The sequence below is a fragment of the Rattus norvegicus genome, chromosome 1 (genome assembly GCF_036323735.1).
Source record: "Rattus norvegicus strain BN/NHsdMcwi chromosome 1, GRCr8, whole genome shotgun sequence".
NCBI classification, from domain to species: domain Eukaryota; kingdom Metazoa; phylum Chordata; class Mammalia; order Rodentia; family Muridae; genus Rattus; species Rattus norvegicus.
The window spans coordinates 77,966,215-77,986,565 of NC_086019.1; the positions used below are offsets into that span (position 1 = coordinate 77,966,215).

A 20,351-nucleotide genomic window follows, 5' to 3' on the forward strand; every position below is an offset into this window, starting at 1 on the left:
CCCCAATTCCACAGAGCATTGCTATGGGGTGGGCCCAGGACTTAGTGTTAAGACTCTGCAGACAAAGCAGACAAGATCCCCGTCTCTGTGGGTACGTAATGCCCAAGAACCTGCAGAGAGCTTCAGAGAGCAAGATGGATTTCCAGCTTTTGATTGGAATGAGTGTTAGGACACAAATGTGTGGCTGACTGAGAGGACTATGGGACATGCATGGTCAGGGAGGGCCTGAAATGTAAGCAGAATCGGGCTGTCTCAAGGCATGGGATCCTGGGGCAGGAACTGCACAGCCAAGGCCCTGAGGTGGAACTCTGAAGCCACTAAGGGAGGTCAGTGTAGCTGAAGAGTTCTGAGTGTGTAAGAGGTGAGGCCTATCGTGAATTGAGGAAAGTTTAAACCTAGTGTTTATTGTGGGTTGTTGGGGTTTTCTCTTTAGACAGTGCTGGGATTGCAGGCCTGTCATATTATGCCTCACTCCCCTCTCTTAGGGTTTCCCAAAAATGCCCTAGTCTGTCTGTCCTGGGCAGGTCCCACCTTCCTGTGTGTATGTACTTGTGTCTCTTTGTCCTGGGCACACACACATCCTTGGGTTGAGGAGATGGGGTGGGGGTGGGGGTGCCGTCCTGTCCTCCTCCAGCTCTCAGGTCCAGAGGGAGGCCTGGAGGCCTCAGTAAGGAGCTGCAGAGGTTGGGTTCTAGATTTCTGAAGGGTTGGAAGGCAAGGCTCAGACTCGAAGCTGGCACACGATGACCACTGCTGTGGCTAGGACAGCATACTCTTGCTAGCCCAGTCCCAGCCGCTGGTTTAACCAGCCAGCCAGGCAGGACCTGAGTGCACAAGCTTGTGCTTTGAGAATGCTCCACGAGGGGGCTCCAGTGTCCACGTCGCTCGGGCTGGGTGCTGGCTTTACGGTTTGAGGGCTGAAATATACCAGTCTCCCTTTCCCTGTCCTGAGTCCCCACGATGATGTGGAGAGCTGTGTGCACTTACGTGTAGAGTCTGGGACTGTAGCAGCCAGCAAGATTATGCCTGGAAAATCTGAGTAAGGAAGGTGTCCACAAACAAGCAAATGAGAAAATGCCAGCTCGGGAGGGGCCCTGGGGCCCCCAAAATACAAAGATATGGAGGTAAGGGTGTCACTCCTCTGTGAAAGCCATAGTAGTCTTTGGTTTTCAAGGCCAGCACATTCTGACCTGCAGACCCAGTCCTAAGGGGCTTGAAAGAAGATCCGTGCTGGCCTGTCTTTCCTATATCTGGTCCCTGGGTGGGCGGGTGGGTGGGTAGGGACCATCATGAGGAGGATCAAGTATTTATCCTTCAGTCAGCTGACCGGTTGTCTTACGAAGATATCACCAGATAGACATGGATAGTTCTGCCGATCCAGCTTTCTTCAGAAAGAGATTATAAAGAATTAGTTCATGGGATTTGGAATCTGAGAAAATCCAGTGATTTCCTCCCTCCTTTCCCCCCATGTAATCCGAGATCTCTCTAGTTTTAGTTCAGACAATCGGTCTTGGTCTTCAAATACCACACAGAAAATTCCAGAAATAGAGCATTCATTTTAATTTCCATATCGTTCTGAACAGTACGAAATAGTATGCATCCACTGCTCGGTTGGAAAAGAAAACCTGTGTCTTGTGTATCCATGCTCTGTGTGCTCCGCCCTCCCCGCCCCGCCCCGCCCCGCCCCGCCTCGGTAATCACTTAGGCACTGTCTCCTTCGTTACCAGAACTGCCCCAGTACCAGCGTGCTTGTGGTCCAGGAAACCTTACTTTACCTGCCAAGAGTGGTGATGGGTATAAAAAGGTAAACTCATTTGGAAGACTTTCTCCTGAAAAGAACAGTGCATCTGTCTCTCCGAGGGCCATCTCCAACACCCTGATGTCTCCACTGCAACTTAGGCTTCCCCTCCACAGCTTCATGGACTGCCCAGGCAAGGGCTCCATGAAGGAAACCTGTCCTTGACACACACTGCCTGGTCTTCCAGGCTCTTCTCTGGCACCTCAGTGCAAGCCTACAGGATGCTATAAAGCCGAGTGGGTGCTCTCCAGAGAAAGGCTGTTTAGGGAAATGTTTTTCCTGGTTTAGTCATGTGGGTTCTAAGTGGCCTCTGCAACCGTGGTAACACGGCGCCCAGCTCCCTCTCGGGGTAGCAGAGCTTGGATGTGAGGCCTGCAGGATGTACGAGTTGTTGTGTCAGAGGGGCCAGCAGGGTTGGGCACAAGTACTATTTGGGATGGGCTGTATGGCTGGCTTTGTGTGTCAACTTGACACAAGCTAGAGTCCTCAGAGAGAAAACAGTCTCAGTTGAGGAAATGCCTCCATGAGATCCAGCTGTAAGGCATTTTCTCAACTAGTGGTCAGTGTGGAAGGTCATAGCCCATTGTGGGTGGTGCCAGGCGGTCCTGGGTTCTACAAGAAAGTAGGCTGAGCAGGCCATGGGAAGCAAGGCAGTAAACAGCGCCCCTCCATGGCCTCTGCATCAGCTTCTGCCTTCAGGTTCCAGCTCTGCTTGAGTTCCTGTCCTGACTTTCCCCAATGACGGACACTGATCTGGTAGTGTCCCTTTCCTCCCCAGCCTGCTTTTGGGTCATGGTGCTTTGTCTTAGCAGCTGAAACCCTAAGACGTGGGGTCAGCCAGAAACTCTTCAAGATACACACACTGCCTACCATGCAGACATGGCCTCCGTTAGCCCCGGCTTGGGGCTGGGAAGAGATATTCCCCTCCCCTCAACCTCCAAAGACCCATCTCCTTCTCTACCTGCACGCTCTAGTAGCACCCCGCAAACCCCAACAATGTTTCAGTCCACAGCCACATCAATGTTTATTCAGAGTATGAGTCCTAGTCTGTGACACTTCTTTGCCCTCTGCTCGTGAGGTAGACCTAAGCAGAGTTCCCCCTCCACCCCTCTTCAGTCAACCTCCTGTCCCCAACCCCTTCCAGCACCCAGGAGTCTCTTTTGCTTTTCCAGGACCAGCTCTTGCACCAGGAGGCATTACACCCCTCCCCTCCCACAGGGCAGCCGCTTCCACCAATGACAGAGTAACACTCTCATCTCAGTCAGGGCCTGGAGTTCAGCAAGAGGGGGTTCTGACCTTGGAATAGACCCAGCAGCCCGCTGTCTGGGGCTGGCTCCTTAATGATCTTCTGAATCTGTGGACAGAGGTCAAGAAGTTGAGAAGCCCCATCTCTCTGGTCCTCCTTGCAGCCTCTCTCCTCAAGCCAATCACTCTGCTAAAAAGTTCTCCTGCAGGCTGGAGAGACGACTCAACCATTAAGAGCATTTCTGGGGGCTGGGGATTTAGCTCAGTGGTAGAGCGCTTACCTAGGAAGCGCAAGGCCCTGGGTTCGGTCCCCAGCTCCGAAAAAAAGAACCAAAAAAAAAAAAAAAAAAAAAAAGAGCATTTCTGTTCTGGTAGAGGATCTGGGTTCAGTTCCCACCTCCCACAAAGCCACTTGCAACTCTAACTCCAGTTCCAAAAGATCCAGTGCCCTGTTCTGGACTCCTTGGGCACTGCACACATGAGCTGTAAAACATATAAACAGGCAAAGCATCCACATACATAAAGTAAAATAAAAAACATTTTAAAAATTATTCTGTTGCCTAGCAAGCACAAGGCCCTGGGTTCGATCCCCAGCTCCGAAAAAAAGAAAAAAAAATTATTCTGGAGCTGGACATGGTGCACACCTTTAACAGAGCACTCAGGAGGCAGAGCGAGCAGATCTCTGATTTTGACGCCAGCCTGATGTACAGTTAGAGTTTCAGACCATCCATGGTTATATAGTAAGCCCCTGTCCTAAAAGCAGGGGGAATCACCTGGGAATGGGCTGAGGATACGATTCAATGTATAAAACATGTGTACAAGTGTTAAGACTCAAGTTCTGATGCCCAGAACCCACATAAACGCTGGCTGGGCAGGGCCCGCTATAATTCCAGTCTAAATCCCACAACAAGCTGGCCAGTGAGAAGCTACCCACATCCTCAAGCTCCAGGTTTGACAGAGACCTTGCCTGTAAGTATGAGGTGGAAGAGTGATCAAGGAATGTTCTAGACACGAACCTCATGCCTCCACATGCATGCACACACACATATTCCCACCACATGCATGCAAATGTTCACGTACACTCACTCTGCACGAAGGCACACAAAAATGGAAGAAAAGAAAAAAATGGTATTCCTTTTCATCTATTTCTCGATGCATCTGCCTGGTTGAGCTAATCGCCCACCATCTTGGTCTGCTCAGTTGCCTTGGACCACTAGTGGTAGACGGCTCCCTCTTGGGGTCTCTTCGTCTTCTTCACTAGTCTTACCTTTGCCTTCATTCTTTAGGCCCTCAGATCCTGCACAGGTCCAAACCGTGCCTATGAACTCTCAACCCATTTACACAACTCCCTCTTGAACAGGAGTAGTCAACCACATTAGCATCATTGGTTAATCTCCAGGAAACCAAAGTGTGTATGTCTACTGCCTCTACCCTGGTGAAGGGCCACGGCTGCTTCCAGAATTTGTGAAGGGGCCTCCTGACCGGTCACACTGCTCTGTTCTGTGATACTTAATGTCACACTGCTATTTCAGCCTGCCCTGCCCCTGGATGTTTTTCAGAAGCCTAAAAAAATGGTATTCATTCCTCAGTAAGGCATAATGGTGCATATCTGTAATCCCAGTTCTCAGGAGGCTGAGGCAGGAGGATTGCCATGAATTTGAGGCCAGCCTGAGCTACAGAGTAAGAATGTCTCAAAGAGTTGGGGCTGGGGGAGCAAAAAACCAAAACGAAACAGAAAAACAGAAAGGGCCATGGTCAGCAACCTGGCTCAGCGAACACAGGCACTTGTCTTCAAGCCTGACCGTGTTCTGTCCTGGGAACACATATGGGTGAAGGAAAGAACTGACTCCCTCAAGTGAGTGCATGCACACACAGAGACACACAGACACAGACACACACACACACACACACACACACACACAGACACACACAGACACACACAGACACACACACACGAAGACACACATGCAGACACGAATGTACACACACTCATACATGATACAATGAAAATAAATTAAGAAACCATGCTGGGTGGTGGTGGTGCACTTGGAAGGCAGAAGCAGGTAGATATCTGAGTTGGAGACCAGTTTGATCTACAGAGTACAGAATGAGTTCCAGGACATCCAGGGCTACACAGAGAATCTCTGTCACAAAACAAAACAAAACAAAACAACAAAAACAAAAAAGCCAGCTGGGTGTAGTGGTGTGTGTGCCTGTAAAATCGCTTGGTTGGCAGAGACGTGAAGAGCAGAAGTTTAAACTCACCCCTGACTACGCTGTGTGCCCAAGGCTAGCCTGGGACACAGGAGCCCTATATCAAAAGGAGGGATAACTCTTCTATTCACAAAAGCCCAAGGGGTTGGAGATTTAGCTCAGTGGTAGAGCGCTTGCCTAGTAAGCGCAATGCCCTGGATTCAGTCCTCAGCTCGGGGGGGGGGGGGGGGGGGGGAGAAAGGTACAAAAGCCCAAAGGGCCCAATACCTCCTTGAACTGGGGGTGGGCAGCATCCCTCACAAGCTGCAGAATGAGTGATTCGCTGGTGGACAGGAAAGCTCCACTCTGTCTCATACGGCCCAGTGCCACCAGCCGGTCAATCTGGCTGCAGGAGAGAGAGAGGAAGGACCATGTGTGTCAGGGACACCACAGCATACATACCCGCCCTTTTCCCCTCTCACCTTCGAGAAGAGCAGGCGTCCACCACCACATGGACCTGCAGTCCCCGGTCAAGGAGGTCCAGAACCGTGTTCTAAGGGCAGAGAGGTCAGGTCCAGACCCAGAGCACAAGCAGGGCTCCCAGTGAGGAACTGGGAAGTCCCAGTCTGAGCTGGGTACTGAGAATGAGGGTTGAGGGAAGCTCAGCCAGGGCCCCAGGGCAGGAGGTGAGGATGGGGAATCCAGGGGTCAGACAGGGTCTCACCAAGATGCAGGCTTGGGTCTCGATGCCACAGAGCAGCACAGACTGCAGCTGGGAGCGCCTGTCCAGCTCCTTCTGTAAGCTGGGCACCATGCTGAAGCAAGTCTTGCTCACTGGCTTAATGCCCTGAGCGCCCAGCTCAGGAACTGTGGGGCCCAGGCCTTGTGGGTACTGCTCTGTCAGCAAGATGGGGACATCTAGCAGCCGGGCCACCTACGTGGGAAAAGAGACAAAGGGCTGGATCTCAAGGTGAGGGCAAGGGACTGGATTCCTGGGGTCTGAGGGAGGAGGGCTTGAGTCTTGAGAAGACTGCGCTACGTACCTTAAGCATTCGAGCAGCCACTGACACAATCTGTGGGAAGTAGGCTATGCTGGGACGAAACTTCTCCTGCATGTCACATAGGAACAGGATGGAGGACTCTGGGCGGATCCGGCCCAGGCTAGCCCTGGCTGCTGCCATTGTCTGGGGGTGGACAGAGGGACAGTAGGCAGGGACAGGGGAGGACTATAGGGATTCAGTGAAGAGCTTAGTAAATGTGTGGTTTTGACACACCACGACCATGTCAAGACCCAAACCCTCAGAAACATGGGAAACGGGCAAAGCCTTTGTCAAGTCTGAGCGCGAATATTGGCAATGTGTGCAGGAAATGTCCACCGTAGCTCTCTCCCACCCATGATGTTTATGGCCTGCAAACTGCCCTCCACAGAGGCTGCTCCTGCTGTAGGACCTGATCAGCCCTACGTCCAGGAGGTCCCACTCATGAAAACACGGAGATGGGGACTGATAAGGAAGAGGTTTAATGACCCAGTACAGACAGAGGTGACCCTGAAGAACAGAGGCCCACACACTCTATACTGTTTCAGGGTATAGGCTTTAGGTTACAGCGTGAGTTGGTTATTTCTCTTGGTGGGGCCTATTACCTTTTGAACTCATTGGTGGCCGCCTATTGTGCTTCGAATTTACTGGAGGCCCTTGGTGGGGAAATATCTTTGTCATGCAGAGGGGGTGGTGAAGGACCCCTGCTAAGGGCAGCTATCTCTTAGGTGTTATCCTAAATTCCACCCGCTGTTTGCCTAAGGCAGCCTTTGTCCTTAAGTTTGAATCTTACACTGCTAAGATCAGCCAAGCCAGCCTCCTTGTTTATCTGTATGGATGGAGTAAGTAGCTCCCGGTTCAACTGTGTGGTGATGTGAATGGGTTTGACTCCCATAGATTCATGTGCTTGAATGCTTGGCCCATAGCGAGGGTCACAGTTAGGAGGTATGGCCTTGTTGGAGTAGGAGTGGCCTTGCTATGGGTACAGGCTTTGAGGTCTATGCTCAAGCTAGTCTCCTCCTCGTTGCCTGCCGCTCAAGATGTAGAACTCTAGGCTCCATCTCCAGCCCCATGTCTGACTGCATTTTTCCCACCATGATGATAATGGACTGAATCTCTGAAACTATAAGCCAGCCCCAATTAAATGCTGTGGTCATGGTGTCTCTTCATAGCAGTAAAACACTAAGACAAACTGTATATAACAAGTACACTGAGGTTGAGTGGTGGGGTAGGGGGTCTGGGAGAGGAGAGGGGAGGAGAGATGCCATTTTCCTGAATGTGCTTCTCTGTTCCTCATCTCGTCTTCACCCCCGCGCTGTCCTTGGGATCCTTGAGGATACAGCAGGGGTTGAGGGTTAATGGACTCATCCAGGGTTTGTACCCTTGGTTCTGTTATGCAAGCACCCTGCATTCCTGCTCCCACCTCCAGGCCTTTTCATCTGCTTCCTCGGCCTGGAGTGTCCTCCCTCCCTCCCTCCTTCCCTTCTCACTCCTTCCCTGTTCATAGGTAGGGCTACTTTCTTAAGGAAGCCTTTTCTGAGCATGTCTGCCTTGGCCCCAGTGACACCCCACCCCTTACCCCACCCCCATTTTCTCTCTTTTTTTCTTTAAACAAAGATTTATTTATTTAACGTGAGTACACTGTCGTTGTCTTCAGACACACCAGAAGGAGGCATCAGATCCCATTACAGATGGTTGTGAGCCACCATGTGGTTGCTGGGATTTGAACTCAGGATCTCTGGAAGAGCAGTCAGTGCTCTTAACCACTGAGCCATCTCTCCAGCCCCCACTTTCTCCTTCTTGTATAAGGATTATATGACATCAACAAGTAGTTGATTCACTTTCTATCTGTCACTAGTGGAGCTCATTCAGGCCTCCACCCCTGGGGAAACTGAGGCATGAGCAGTATGGTGATCTGTCTAAGGGCATACAGATCTGGGACATCATCCTTGAGGTAAAAAAGGGTCACGGGGTCTTGTTATTTAGCCCATGGTAACCTTAAATTTAAACTGATGCCCTTCTGGATCAGCCTTCCAAGTGCTGGGCTAATAAGCATTTGCCACCAAGCCAGGCTTTAAGAACCTTAAAACCTGGCCTTTTCAGAAAGGCCAATAGTTCTTCTCCGGTCTCGGTTGACCCATGTGTGCTGGTTTGGATGTTTGGCCCAGGGAGTGGTGGATTAGGAGGTATAGCCTTGAGTAGATGTGGTCTTGTGAGAGGAAGTATGTCACTGTGGGGGTGGGCTTTAAGACCTTCCTCCTAGCTGTCTGGAACTCTTATCCTGGAGCAGTATCAAGATGTATCCAATCAAGATATAGAGCTCTCAATTCCTCCTGCACCATGCCTGCCTGGACGCTGCCATGTTTCCCACCTTGATGATAATGGACTGAACCTCTGAACCTGTGAGCCAGCCCAAACTAATGTTGTCCTTACAAGAGTTGCCTTGGTCATGGTGTCTCTTTACAGCAATGGAAACCGTAACTAAGACACCATGTACAAAAACACTGCTGCTGGGGCTGGAGAGATGGCTCAGCGGTTAAGAGCGCCCGACCGCTCTTCCAGAGGTCATGAGTTCAATTCCCAGCAACCACATGGTGGCTCACAACCATCTGTAAAGAGATCTGATGCCCTCTTCTGGTGTATCTGAAGACAGCTACAGTGTACTTATATATAATAAATAAATAAATCTTTAAAAAAAAAAAAAACAAAACACTGCTGCTGAATCTGCCTTCTGAGTCTTGGGAAGATTCTCACACATGGCATATTATCAAGTTATAAAAACTAATGAAAACCTAATAGGCGTTTACAACTCTGGTGAACCCCAAAAGTACTATATTTAGGAAAAAGCCCATAACAAAGGCCATGTGATATATGAGTCTACAGTGGAATGCCCAAAATGGCCCATGACTGTAATTTCAGCACTCAAGAGGCTGAGCCAGGAGGATCACTGAGTGTTCAAGGCCAGCCTGCGGCTAAATAGAGAGTTCCAAGTCAACCAGGAATATGGAATAAGACCTTGCCTTTAAAAGCCAATGAAGGAGCTTGAGAGATGGTTCAGCAGTTACAAGCACTGGCTGCTCTTGCAGAGGACCTGGGTTTGATTCCCAGCACCCTCCTGGCAACTCACGACCATCTATAACTTTAGTTCCAGGGCACTCAGTGACCTCTTTTGGCCTCTGCAAATATCAGGCAACAATGTGGTGCATTGTTATACACGAGGGTAAAATATCCATACACATAAAATAAAACAATAATTAATCTTTTTAAAAGAAAGGTGTTAAAAGTAGGAAATCAATAGAAAAATTAAAAATAAAATTTAAATTTAGATGCGCAGGGGGCATATTCATGTGTCTACCATCACTGTTAACCTCGGAGAAGCATTTTCATCATGGCAAGTGGAAACCCTGCATCCATTAACAGTCACCTCAAATCCCTCCTTCCCCAGCCCCTCCCTGGCTGTCTGTATCTGTGGCTTTGTTTGTTCTGGCCATTTAGCGTGTGTGTGTGTGTGTGTGTGTGTGTGTGTGTGTGTCCATGCTCCTGTGCATGCATGTGCTCGTGTACACATGTGCATGCATGTGTGGCCACAGCAGGATGTCCAGTATCTTTTTCTTTTGCTCTCCACCTTACTGCCTTGGGCAAGGTCTCTCACTAACCGGAGTCACTCTGTCCTCCATGGCTGGGGTCACAACGTACACGCAACCATGTCCCGCTTTTACATCAACCCGCGCTGACTTTCTACATGGTGTTCATGCACCTATGACGCGTACTTCGCGGAATGAGCCATCTCCCCTCACAGGCTAGTGAAGCCACCTGCCCAGTAACACTTTTCCAAGAGGAGGAAAACCTGTGTTCCAGAGGGGCCCGGACGTTTGTCCTCACTTCCCCTGAATGGATGGAGTCTATCCACCCACAGGGTCTGAGGCTTCACAGCCAATGGCACATGTCAGCCAGTGTTCCTAGGAGGCTGTGTTGTTGCTGGAACCTCAAATTGCTGCATGAGTCGGGGTTCCCGCGGGGCTTTCTCTGCAGCTCCTTCCCACCGCTTCTGTGTGGACCTGTTTGTGCTCATTCATCTTTTATTCATTCAGTGGGGTATGGGGACACAAGGACCCAACAGAGGGGACAGTGAGGGAGGGGACACAAGGACCCAACAGAGGGGACACTGAGGGAGGGGACACAAGGACCCAACAGAGGGGACACTGAGGGAGGTGGACACCCAACAGAGGGGACACTGAGGGAGGTGGACACCCAACAGAGGGGACACTGAGGGAGGTGGACACCCAACAGAGGGGACACTGAGGGAGGTGGACACCCAACAGAGGGGACACTGAGGGAGGTGGACACCCAACAGAGGGGACAATGAGGGAGGTGGACACCCAACAGAGGGGACACTGAGGGAGGTGGACACCCAACAGAGGGGACACTGAGGGAGGTGGACACCCAACAGAGGGACACTGAGGGAGGTGGACACCCAACAGAGGGGACACTGAGGGAGGTGGACACCCAACAGAGGGACACTGAGGGAGGTGGACACCCAACAGAGGGGACACTGAGGGAGGTGGACACCCAACAGAGGGGACACTGAGGGAGGTGGACACCCAACAGAGGGGACACTGAGGGAGGTGGACACCCAACAGAGGGACACTGAGGGAGGTGGACACCCAACAGAGGGGACAATGAGGGAGGTGGACACCCAACAGAGGGGACACTGAGGGAGGTGGACACCCAACAGAGGGGACACTGAGGGAGGTGGACACCCAACAGAGGGACACTGAGGGAGGTGGACACCCAACAGAGGGGACACTGAGGGAGGTGGACACCCAACAGAGGGACACTGAGGGAGGTGGACACCCAACAGAGGGGACACAGAGGGAGGTGGACACCCAACAGAGGGGACACAGAGGGAGGTGGACACCCAACAGAGGGGACACTGAGGGAGGTGGACACCCAACAGAGGGGACACTGAGGGAGGTGGACACCCAACAGAGGGGACACTGAGGGAGGTGGACACCCAACAGAGGGACACTGAGGGAGGTGGACACCCAACAGAGGGGACACTGAGGGAGGTGGACACCCAACAGAGGGACACTGAGGGAGGTGGACACCCAACAGAGGGACACTGAGGGAGGTAGTGGTAAGCAACAGACTTTTTTTTAAGTTATGTAGTAAGGACATCAATATTTATTTTACAAAAACTCAGGCCAGGCAGAGTAGCACAGGCCCTTGATCCCAGCACTCAGGAAGCAGAGACAGGCAGATCTCAGTGAGTTTGAGATCAGCCTGGTCTACACAGTGAGTTCTAGGGGAGTCAGACAGGGCTCCACAGAAAGATTGTCTTAGTTAGGGTGTTATCTCTGTGAAGAGACACCATGACCAAGACAACTCTTATAAAGGACAACATTTAACTGGGGCTGGCTTACAGATTCAGAGGTTCAGTCCATTATCATCATGTCAGGAAGCATGGCGGCCTGCAAGCAGGTATGGTTCAGGAGGAGGAGCTGAGAGTTCTACATATTTTTCCAAAGACAACCAGAAGAAGACTGTCTTCCAGGGAGCTAGAAGGAGGGTCTCAAAGCCCACCCCCATAGTGACACACTTCCTTCAGCAAGGCCACACCTCCAACAGTACCACTCCTCATGGGCCAAGCACATTTAAACCACCACAGAGACCTTGTCTCAACAAACAAACAAACAAAAACAACAACAAAAAAACAACAGTAGGGGCTGGGGGTGTAGCTCAGTTAATGGAGTGCTGGCCTACATACACAAAACCCTGGATAAACTGGACATGGTCGTGCATGCCTTTATCCTGACATTATGGAGATGGAGGCAGGATTCCATCAGACTGGCTCTCACCTGTCCCCTCACCCCACCCGACCCATCAATGTGTCTATCATTTTCTCCCCGGTCCTGGTGCTGCACAAAGTACGCACAGACACACAATGGCTGCTACTGGCTTCTGGCATGAGTGCTGAGAATTCAAACTCCGGTCTTCACGCTTGGGTACAGGCACGGCGTTACCTCCTGAGCAATCTCCCAGCCTGAGGTAATGTGTTCTATCTATAAAGGTGTCAGTTTTAGTAAGCTGGACAGCAATAGAGGACAGCAATTTAAAGGTGTGCACTGGCACTGCCTGGCTTTGTGGAATTGTTTGGGCGGACAGGGTTTCTCTGCACAGCCCTGGCTGTCCTGGAACTCACTCTATAGACCAGGCTGGCCTTGACCTCACAGATTTCCCCTGCTTCTGCCTCCTGAGTGCTGGAGCTAAAGGTGTGCACCACCTGGTACTATTTATTCATTTTAAAGACAAAGTCTCACTAAGTTCAACTGGCTGGCCTCCAACGCTTGGCTCAGTCTCCTGGCAAACTCAAGTCTCCTGAGTCCTGAGATTACAACATGCACTACAATGCCCTGCACCCTTACTCTAATTTTATAGCAGTGTTTATTTCTTTTCTTTCCTTTTCTTTTTCAAGTTCTGGCCAGCACTGCTCTACTAGAGGCCATGCTACCTCCTGGAACACCAGAGGCAATGCTGACACTCAAAACCTCAGAGGTTACTCGGGCCACCAAAACACCAGCGGAGACACTCTACTGGACCTGACTCACAGGCCACCAGAACCACAAGCCACTCTGGCTTGAAGATCAGAAAAGAAACAGCAACCAAGGAGGAAAATGTCCATCCAGCAAAGATAAACTCAGAACCTGGCAGCTAAACCTATAATTACCCCAATCCCAGATGCCTAGAGGCCAGCACGAGAACACAGTCTACAAGAGCCAGGGCAATAGGGCACCACCAGAGTCCAGGTATCCTCCTACAGCAAGCCCTGGGCATCCTAACACAGCCAGAGCACAAGAAGAGGAACTTAAATACAATCTGATGAAGATGATAGAGGCCCTTAAAGAGAAAATGGAATCAATCCCTTAGAGAAGTCCAGGAAAACCCAAACGAACAGGGGAAGGAAATAAAACTTTTCAAGACCTGAAAATGGAAAGAGAAGCAATAAAGAAACACAAACTGTGGGAATCCCGGAGACAGAAACCCTAGGTAAGTGAACAGGAGAATACAGGAGATGGAAGAGAGAGTCTCAGACGTACAGGATACGATAGAATAAACTGATACATTGGTCAAAGAAAATGTTAAATCAAAAAAAAAAATTCTGACACAAAACATCCAGGAAATCTGAGACATTATGGAAAGACCAAACCTAAGAATAATAAGGTCAGAAAATAGTTTCAACAAAACCATAGAAAAAGATGCCCATAAAAGCACAAGAAGGGGGTTGGGGATTTAGCTCAGTGGTAGAGCGCTTGCCTAGGAAGCGCAAGGCCCTGGGTTCGGTCCCCAGCTCCGAAAAAAAAAGAACCAAAAAAAAAAAAAAAAAAAAAAAGCACAAGAAGCTTACAGAAGACTAAATAGATTGGACCAGAAAAGAAAGTCCCCCATCCCATAATTATCAAAACACTACACATACAGACCTAAAAACGAACATTAAAAGCTGCAAGGGATAAAGGCCAAGTACCATATAAAAGTAGACTCTAAAGGCCAGAAGGGCCTTGAAGACTCTAAGAGACCACAGATGCCAGCCCAGACTACCACATGCAGCAAAACTTTCCATCACCATGGTGGAGAAAACAAGATATTCCACAGCAAAGTCAAATATTAACAATATCGATCCACAAATCCAGCCCTACAGAAGATACTAGAAAGAAAACTCCAGCCCAAGAAGGTTAAGGGTACCCAAGAAACACAGAAAATAATTTCTCAGCAGCAAAACCAAAGAAGGGAAACACACACACCACCACCACCACCACCACCACCAATAATAACAAAAATTAACGATCACTAGTCATTAATATCTCTCAACATAAATGGACTCAATTTCTCAGTAAAAAGACACAATCTAACAGAACAGATGAAAACACAGAGTCTGTTCTTCTGCTGAATACAAGAAACGCATCTCAGTAACAAAAGTAGTCATTATTTCAGAGTCAAAGGTTGGAAAAACATTTTCCAAGTAAATGGAGACAAGAAGCAGGCTGGTGTAACGATTCTAATATTTAACAAAATAGATTACAAACCAAAAATAATCAAAAGAAATGGGGAAGGACATTTCATCCTCATCAAAGGAAAAATCCACCAAGATGATATCTCAATTCTGGACATCTATGCCCCAAGCACAAGGGCACCTACATAGTAAAAGAAACATTACTGAAGCTCAAATCACACATTAACAGTGGGAGACTTTTAATTCATGATAAAAGTCTTAGAGAGATTAGGGATACAAAGCACATTCATAAACACAATAATGATAGTTTACAGCAGGTCTACAGCCAACATCAAATTAGGCTGAGAAAAACATGAAGCTATTCCACTGAAATCAAGAATAAGACAAGGCTGTCCACTCTTGACATACCTACTCAATATAGTACTTAAACTTCTAGCCAGAGCAATAGACAACTAAAGGAAATCAAGGAGATACAAATTAGAAAAGAAGAAGTCAAGGTATCACTATTTGCAGATGATATGATAGTATACATAAGTGACCCCGAAAATTCTATCAGGGAATTCCTAAACCTGATAAACAACTTCAGCAAAGTGTCTGGATACAAGCTTATCTAAAAAAAAAAAAAAAAAAATCAGTAGCCCTCCTCTATACACATGATAAACGGGCCGAGAAAGAAATTAGGGAAACAACACCCTTCACAATAGTCAGAAACAATATAAAATATGTCGGTGTAGCTCTAACCAAGTGAAGGATCTATGGGATAGGAACTTCAAGTCTCTGAAGAAAGACATTGAAGATCTCAGAAGATGGAAAGTCCTCCCATGCTCATGGATTGGCAGGATTAATAGAGTAAAAATGGCCATTTTACCAAAAGCAATCTACAGATTCAATGCAATCCTCACCAAAATTCCAACTCAATTCTTTACAGACCTTGAAAGAGTAATTCTCAACTTCATATGGAAAAAAATCAAAAAACCCAGAATAGCCAAAACAATCCTGAACAATAGAAGAACTTCTGGAGGAATCACCATCCCTGACCTCAAGCTGTACTACAGAACAATAATAATAAAAACCGCACAGTACTGTCATAAAAACAGACTTCATCAGTGGAATGGAACTGAAGACCCACCTTGATTTCTGAAGAAGAAGCCAAAAACCATATGGTGGAGAAAGAAAGCATCTTCAATAAATAGTGCTGGTCTACCTGGATGTCTGCATGTGGGAGAATGCAAATAGAGCCATATCTATCACCCTGCACAAAACTCAAGTCCTAGTGGATCAAAGTCCTCAACATAAAACCGGGTGCACTAAATCTCATAGAAGAGAAAGTGGGGAATAGCCTCGAACACACAGGAGTGAACAGAACACCAATGGCTCAGGCACTAAGATCAACAACGGACAAATGGGGCCTCAAGAAAAGTTTCTGTAAGGCAAAGGACACTGTCAGTAGGACAAATAGGCAGCCCGCAGACTGGGAAAAGATCTTTACCAACTCCACATGTGATAGAGGGCTGATATCAAAATACATAAAGAACTCAATAAATCAGGCACCAACAAATCAAAAACCCAGTTAAAAAGTGGGTTACAGATCTAAACAGAGAATTCTCAAGAGAGGAATCTCAAACGGCTGAGAAGCCCTTAAATGTTCAATGTCCTTAGTCATCAGGGAAATACAAATCAAAACGACCCTGAGGTTGCATGTTAGACCCTTCAGAATAGCTCTAAGCAAAACCCCAGCAGATAGCACATGCTGGTGGGAGTGCGAAGTTGTACAACACTTTAGAAATCAATATGGTGGTAGGGGTTGGGGATTTAGCTCAGTGGTAGAGCGCTTGTCTAGCAAGCGCAAGGTCCTGGGTTCGGTCCCCAGCTCCAAAAAAAAGAAAAGAAAAAAGAAAAAAAGAAATCAATATGGTGGCTTCTTGGGAAATCTGTAATCAATCTGTGACGGTTTGTATATGCTTGGCCCAGGGAGTGACACTATTAAGAGGTGTGGCCCTGTTGGAGTGGGTGTGTCACTGTAGAGATGGGCTTTAATAATACCCTAGTCCTAGCTGCCTGGAAGTGAGTAGTCTACTAGCTGCCTTCAGATGAAGATGTAGAACTCTCAGCTCTACCTGGACACTGCCTGCCTGGACACTGCCGTGCTCCCACCTTGATGATAATGGACTGAGCCTCTGAACCTATAAGCCAGATCCAATTAAATGTTGTCCTTTATAAGAATTGCTTTGCACAGGCAGGCCGAGAAGCAGGGGCCTTTTCTGGCACTGCAGTGTTGTTTGTACCTGGACCTGTATATTTGTAAAGCTATTTATCAACCCTCAGAGCTCTAGTCCCCGACCCCAGGTTCATAGCATTTAGTCCCAGGGTATTGCAGAAATTTTTTTTTCCTTTTCTTTTTTTCGGAGCTGGGAACTGAACCCAGGGCCTTGTGCTTGCTAAGCAAGCGTTCTACCACTGAGCTAAATCCCCAACCCCTGCAGAAATTTTAAGTTGTAACTTATTAACAGCTGAAGAGGTTTGTGTTGAATTTAGGGAGTTGCTGAGAATGTGCGTCTGGCCTCCCACCAAGGCTGGACGTGGCCCCATGGAGCTTGAGCGGCTCTCCTAGTTAATGGTGGCTCCAGTAAGCATTTGTTTTTTTGTTTTTGTTTTGTTTGTTTGTTTGTTTTTTGTTTGTTTCCTTTGGCCCTCTTCTGTGGGGGATGAGATTATATAGGGACTTTCTTTAGAAGATTTTTAAAGATTTCAAGGTGAACTGGTATTTTTCATACAGATTATTCTAATTGTTATGTGTTCCAGGCAAGGGGCCTGTGCCCAGGGAGGGGCTGGCCCTGCAAAGAAGATTCAGATGTTAATGGATGTCTGTTACAAGTTTATCCATCTATAATTTATTGAGTTTTTACAAGTTGTTTTGCTGTAGGCTTAACACTTCCTATGAAGTGATCCTAGACTTTTTATAGCCTAGACTGCTACCTTTCAAAGCTTGGGAGAGAGTGCTGAATGCAATTTTGTTACGGTTTGTACTGTTACTGGGCCTTAGGCTTGGGTGGCTGTCCCTTGCCTGTCAGCCAGCAGGGTCAGGACAGTGGCTCAGGGTGACTTTCTTGGGGCCTAGCATATGGTTTTTCAGCCCACACTGGCAAATGTGGTTTTGTTAACACAGCCAACTTACTTTCCAAAAAATAAAGATAACCGGTTCTGGAAAAAAAAAAAAAAAGAGTTGCCTTGGTCATGGTGTCTGTTCACAGCAGTAAAGCCCAAACTAAGACACAATCTACCTCAAACCCAGCTACACCATTCCTGGGCATATACCCAAGGGATGATACATCCTGGTCATGGATGGATCTAGAACACATGAGCGAAACTAGAAAGAAAAATCATCCTTCGAGAGATAACCCAGACACAGAAAGACAAATATAGTAGCATGTACTCACTTAGACATCACTAAAACATAACCACACTACATACAGACCCAGAGAAGCTAAGTAACAAGGAGGGCTCAAGGGAAGGCAAAATACACTAGATACCAAGGGGAGACTGGGGTGGGCGGGAGCAGGAGGGAGAGAGTTATTGGGAGAGACAACTAGAATTGGGGGCGGGGGAGCATCTCAGTAACAAGCTAGACTAGTGTAATGCAAACTCCCAGCTATCTAGGAGGTTGACCCTAGCTAACACTCACTCAAGTGATATGGAGGGGGATATGGAGCCTGAACCAGCTATCTCCTGTAATCAGGCAAGACTTCCAGTGGAGGGACTAGGACACCAACCCTGCCACAAAACCTTTGACCTACAATCTGTCCTGCCCACAAGATATGTTGGGGTAGGGGTTGGGGATTTAGCTCAGTGGTAGAGCGCTTACCTAGGAAGCGCAAGGCCCTGGGTTCGGTCCCCAGCCCGGAAAAAAAGAACCCAAAAAAAAAAAAAAAAAAAAAAGATATGTTGGGGTAAAAGTGGACCAGAAATGGTGGGAGTGGCCAACCAATAACTAGCTCAGCTTGAGACCCAAGCCACCAGAGGGAACCCACCCTACTACTTAGAGGGCCACAAATGGGAGGCTGGATAGCCCAGAGACCTAGGATAGAACCAATCCTCCTGGCAATAAATAAATATTTTAAAAGTTAAAAAGCCAATGAAATGATTCCTAATGATATTCTGCTATGCTCATAGATTGGTGCTTGGCCCAACTGCCATCAGAGGGGTTTCATCCAGCAACTGGTGGGGACAGATACAGAGACCCACAGCCAAACATTAGGCAGAATTCAGGGAGTCCTGCAGAAGACAGGAGGAAGCATTGCAGGAGCCAGAGGGGTCAAGGACACCAGGAGACAACCCACAGGATCAGCTACACTGGGTCCAGAGGGGCTCACAGAGACTGGACCAGGCTCCAGGGAGGCTGCATGAGACTGACCTAGGCGCTCTGCATATGTGTCACACGTGTATAGCTTGGTCTTCTTGGGGGACTCCTAACAGTGGGACCAGGGTCTGTCTCTGACTCTTTTCTGCTTTTAGGCCCCTTTCCTCACACTGAGTTGTTGTGTCCAGCCTTAATACTAGGGGAGGTGCATAGTCTTACTGCAGTTTGATATGCTATATTTGGCTGGTGTGTGAGGGCAGGTGTGCCCTTTTTGAAAAGAAAGAGGAGTAGATGGGATGGGGGGTGGGGTATTGGGAGGGAAGGAGGGGAAACTGTTGTCAAGATGTAATATCTGACAGAATAAAAAAGAAAAAAGTTCAGGATAGGTGTGTATGATCTGAAGACGAAGTGGAACCTGGGTGTGAGTTGAGACAGAAAAGACCAATCTTAGACAAAGAAAGAAAGAAAGAAAGAAAGAGAGAGAGAGAGAGAGAGAGAGAGAGAGAGAGAGAGAGGGAGAGGGAGAGGGAGAAAAGAAAGAAAAAGGAAGGAGGAAGGAAGGGAGGGAGGGAGGGAGGGGGGAGGGGGAAGGGTGGGTGAGGTGGGGCGGGCGTGTAGAAGTGAAGGGGAATATCTGGACTAGAGAGAGATTTAGGGACATCATGGGGGTTCTGAAAAGAGCCCTCTGTAATGGAAATCTGTCCTAAACTGAAGTAAATGACTTCCTGTGTACGGATTGGGGATTGCTCAATTGGGCAAGTGGTTACTGCCACCACTACAGGAACCCAGATTTCCAAGCTGTGTGACCCGGAGTGAGTTTCAGTCCCTCTCTGGGACACTTTTCTTCCTGGAAGAAATGAGCGTGGGAGTCACCCACTCCCGGGTCTGATACAAAACTTAACTCTGGAGAAGCTTGACGTCCCTCCCTGATGGACCATCCTGAGACGAATTGGAGCCCCGCTCCAGCCGGACACCCCGCAAGGCTTCAGTTTACCCCGTCTGCAAGGACGGGCCGTTGGACTTACCCAGCAATACCAGGTTCGAGTCCAGTCAGCCCCTCCACTAGGTCCCTTCAGGGCACTTTGCCCACTGGACTGTCACTGGTTCCGGGCTGGGTCACCGTTTTGCCCGCTTTGGTCACGAGGTCTGCTCCCCTTACGTGCCTGCCCCTCCCTCCCGACAGACCAATCCGCCCGTGCCTGGGCGGCGCCCTTTAAAGGCGCCAGGCGGCTAAGGCGGGTCAGTCTCGAGAATCTGATTGGTCCGCAGAAGCCCAAGGGCGTGGAGAGATAGCGGATAGGATCAATGGAGAGCCGGTAAGGCGGTGAGTGGCGTCCTCTGCAGAGAGCTCAGATTCTATCTGGGAATGTGGGTAAAAGTAGCTAGGTTGCACCTTGGCTTATCGCTGCGCAGCACGCCCTACCCCGGCTAGTCGAAGGTTTGGGGTTACAACCTGGCTCTCCTATTTGACTGAAGGTTGGTAGCACCCGCATTTAAAACCAGTTCATGGGGCTGGGGATTTAGCTCAGTGGTAGAGCGCTTACCTAGGAAGCGCAAGGCCCTGGGTTCGGTCCCCAGCTCCGAAAAAAAGAACCAAAAAAAAAAACCAAAAAAAACAAAAAAAAAGTTCATGGCCATCGTAGGCTACACAGTGAGAGCCCCTCCCCCAACAACAACAATAAAAGAAACAACTGCGAGGTCTGGACCTGATTT

The 20,351-nt window shown here is 48.7% G+C and overlaps 1 protein-coding gene across 3 annotated transcripts; it reads right to left on the bottom strand.

Annotated features, from left to right (window-relative positions):
• Positions 1-1,536: 1,536 nt before the first annotated feature.
• Isoc2a (isochorismatase domain containing 2A) lies at positions 1,537-19,788 on the bottom strand. 3 transcript variants are annotated; one of them, XM_039100618.2, is made up of 7 exons: positions 19,664-19,781; positions 17,457-17,482; positions 6,280-6,420; positions 5,961-6,170; positions 5,719-5,789; positions 5,525-5,642; positions 2,798-3,152 (listed from the first exon to the last, which is right to left on the bottom strand). In XM_039100618.2, the coding sequence occupies exons 3-7, from the start codon at positions 6,415-6,417 to the stop codon at positions 3,060-3,062; spliced, it is 630 nt and encodes a 209-aa protein (XP_038956546.1). In that variant the 5' UTR covers positions 6,418-6,420; positions 17,457-17,482; positions 19,664-19,781; the 3' UTR covers positions 2,798-3,059. The 3 variants fall into 3 exon arrangements, with proteins under 3 accessions (NP_001396071.1, NP_001396072.1, XP_038956546.1); NM_001409142.1 differs by lacking the exon at positions 17,457-17,482 and having other exon boundaries at positions 1,537-3,152; positions 19,664-19,788; NM_001409143.1 differs by lacking the exons at positions 6,280-6,420; positions 17,457-17,482 and having other exon boundaries at positions 1,537-3,152; positions 19,664-19,788.
• Positions 19,789-20,351: the final 563 nt, after the last annotated feature.

What these genes read in the sequence shown, in the direction of transcription:
- Isoc2a (NM_001409142.1), bottom strand. Translation starts at nt 6,417, where the DNA reads ATGGCAGCAGCCAGGGCTAGCCTGGGCCGGATCCGCCCAGAGTCCTCC. An exon ending in TGGCTGCTCGAATGCTTAAG is followed by an intron (nt 6,171 to 6,279) that starts GTACGTAGCGCA and finishes TTTCCCACGTAG; the next exon opens with GTGGCCCGGCTGCTAGATGT. An exon ending in AGACCCAAGCCTGCATCTTG is followed by an intron (nt 5,790 to 5,960) that starts GTGAGACCCTGT and finishes CTCTGCCCTTAG; the next exon opens with AACACGGTTCTGGACCTCCT.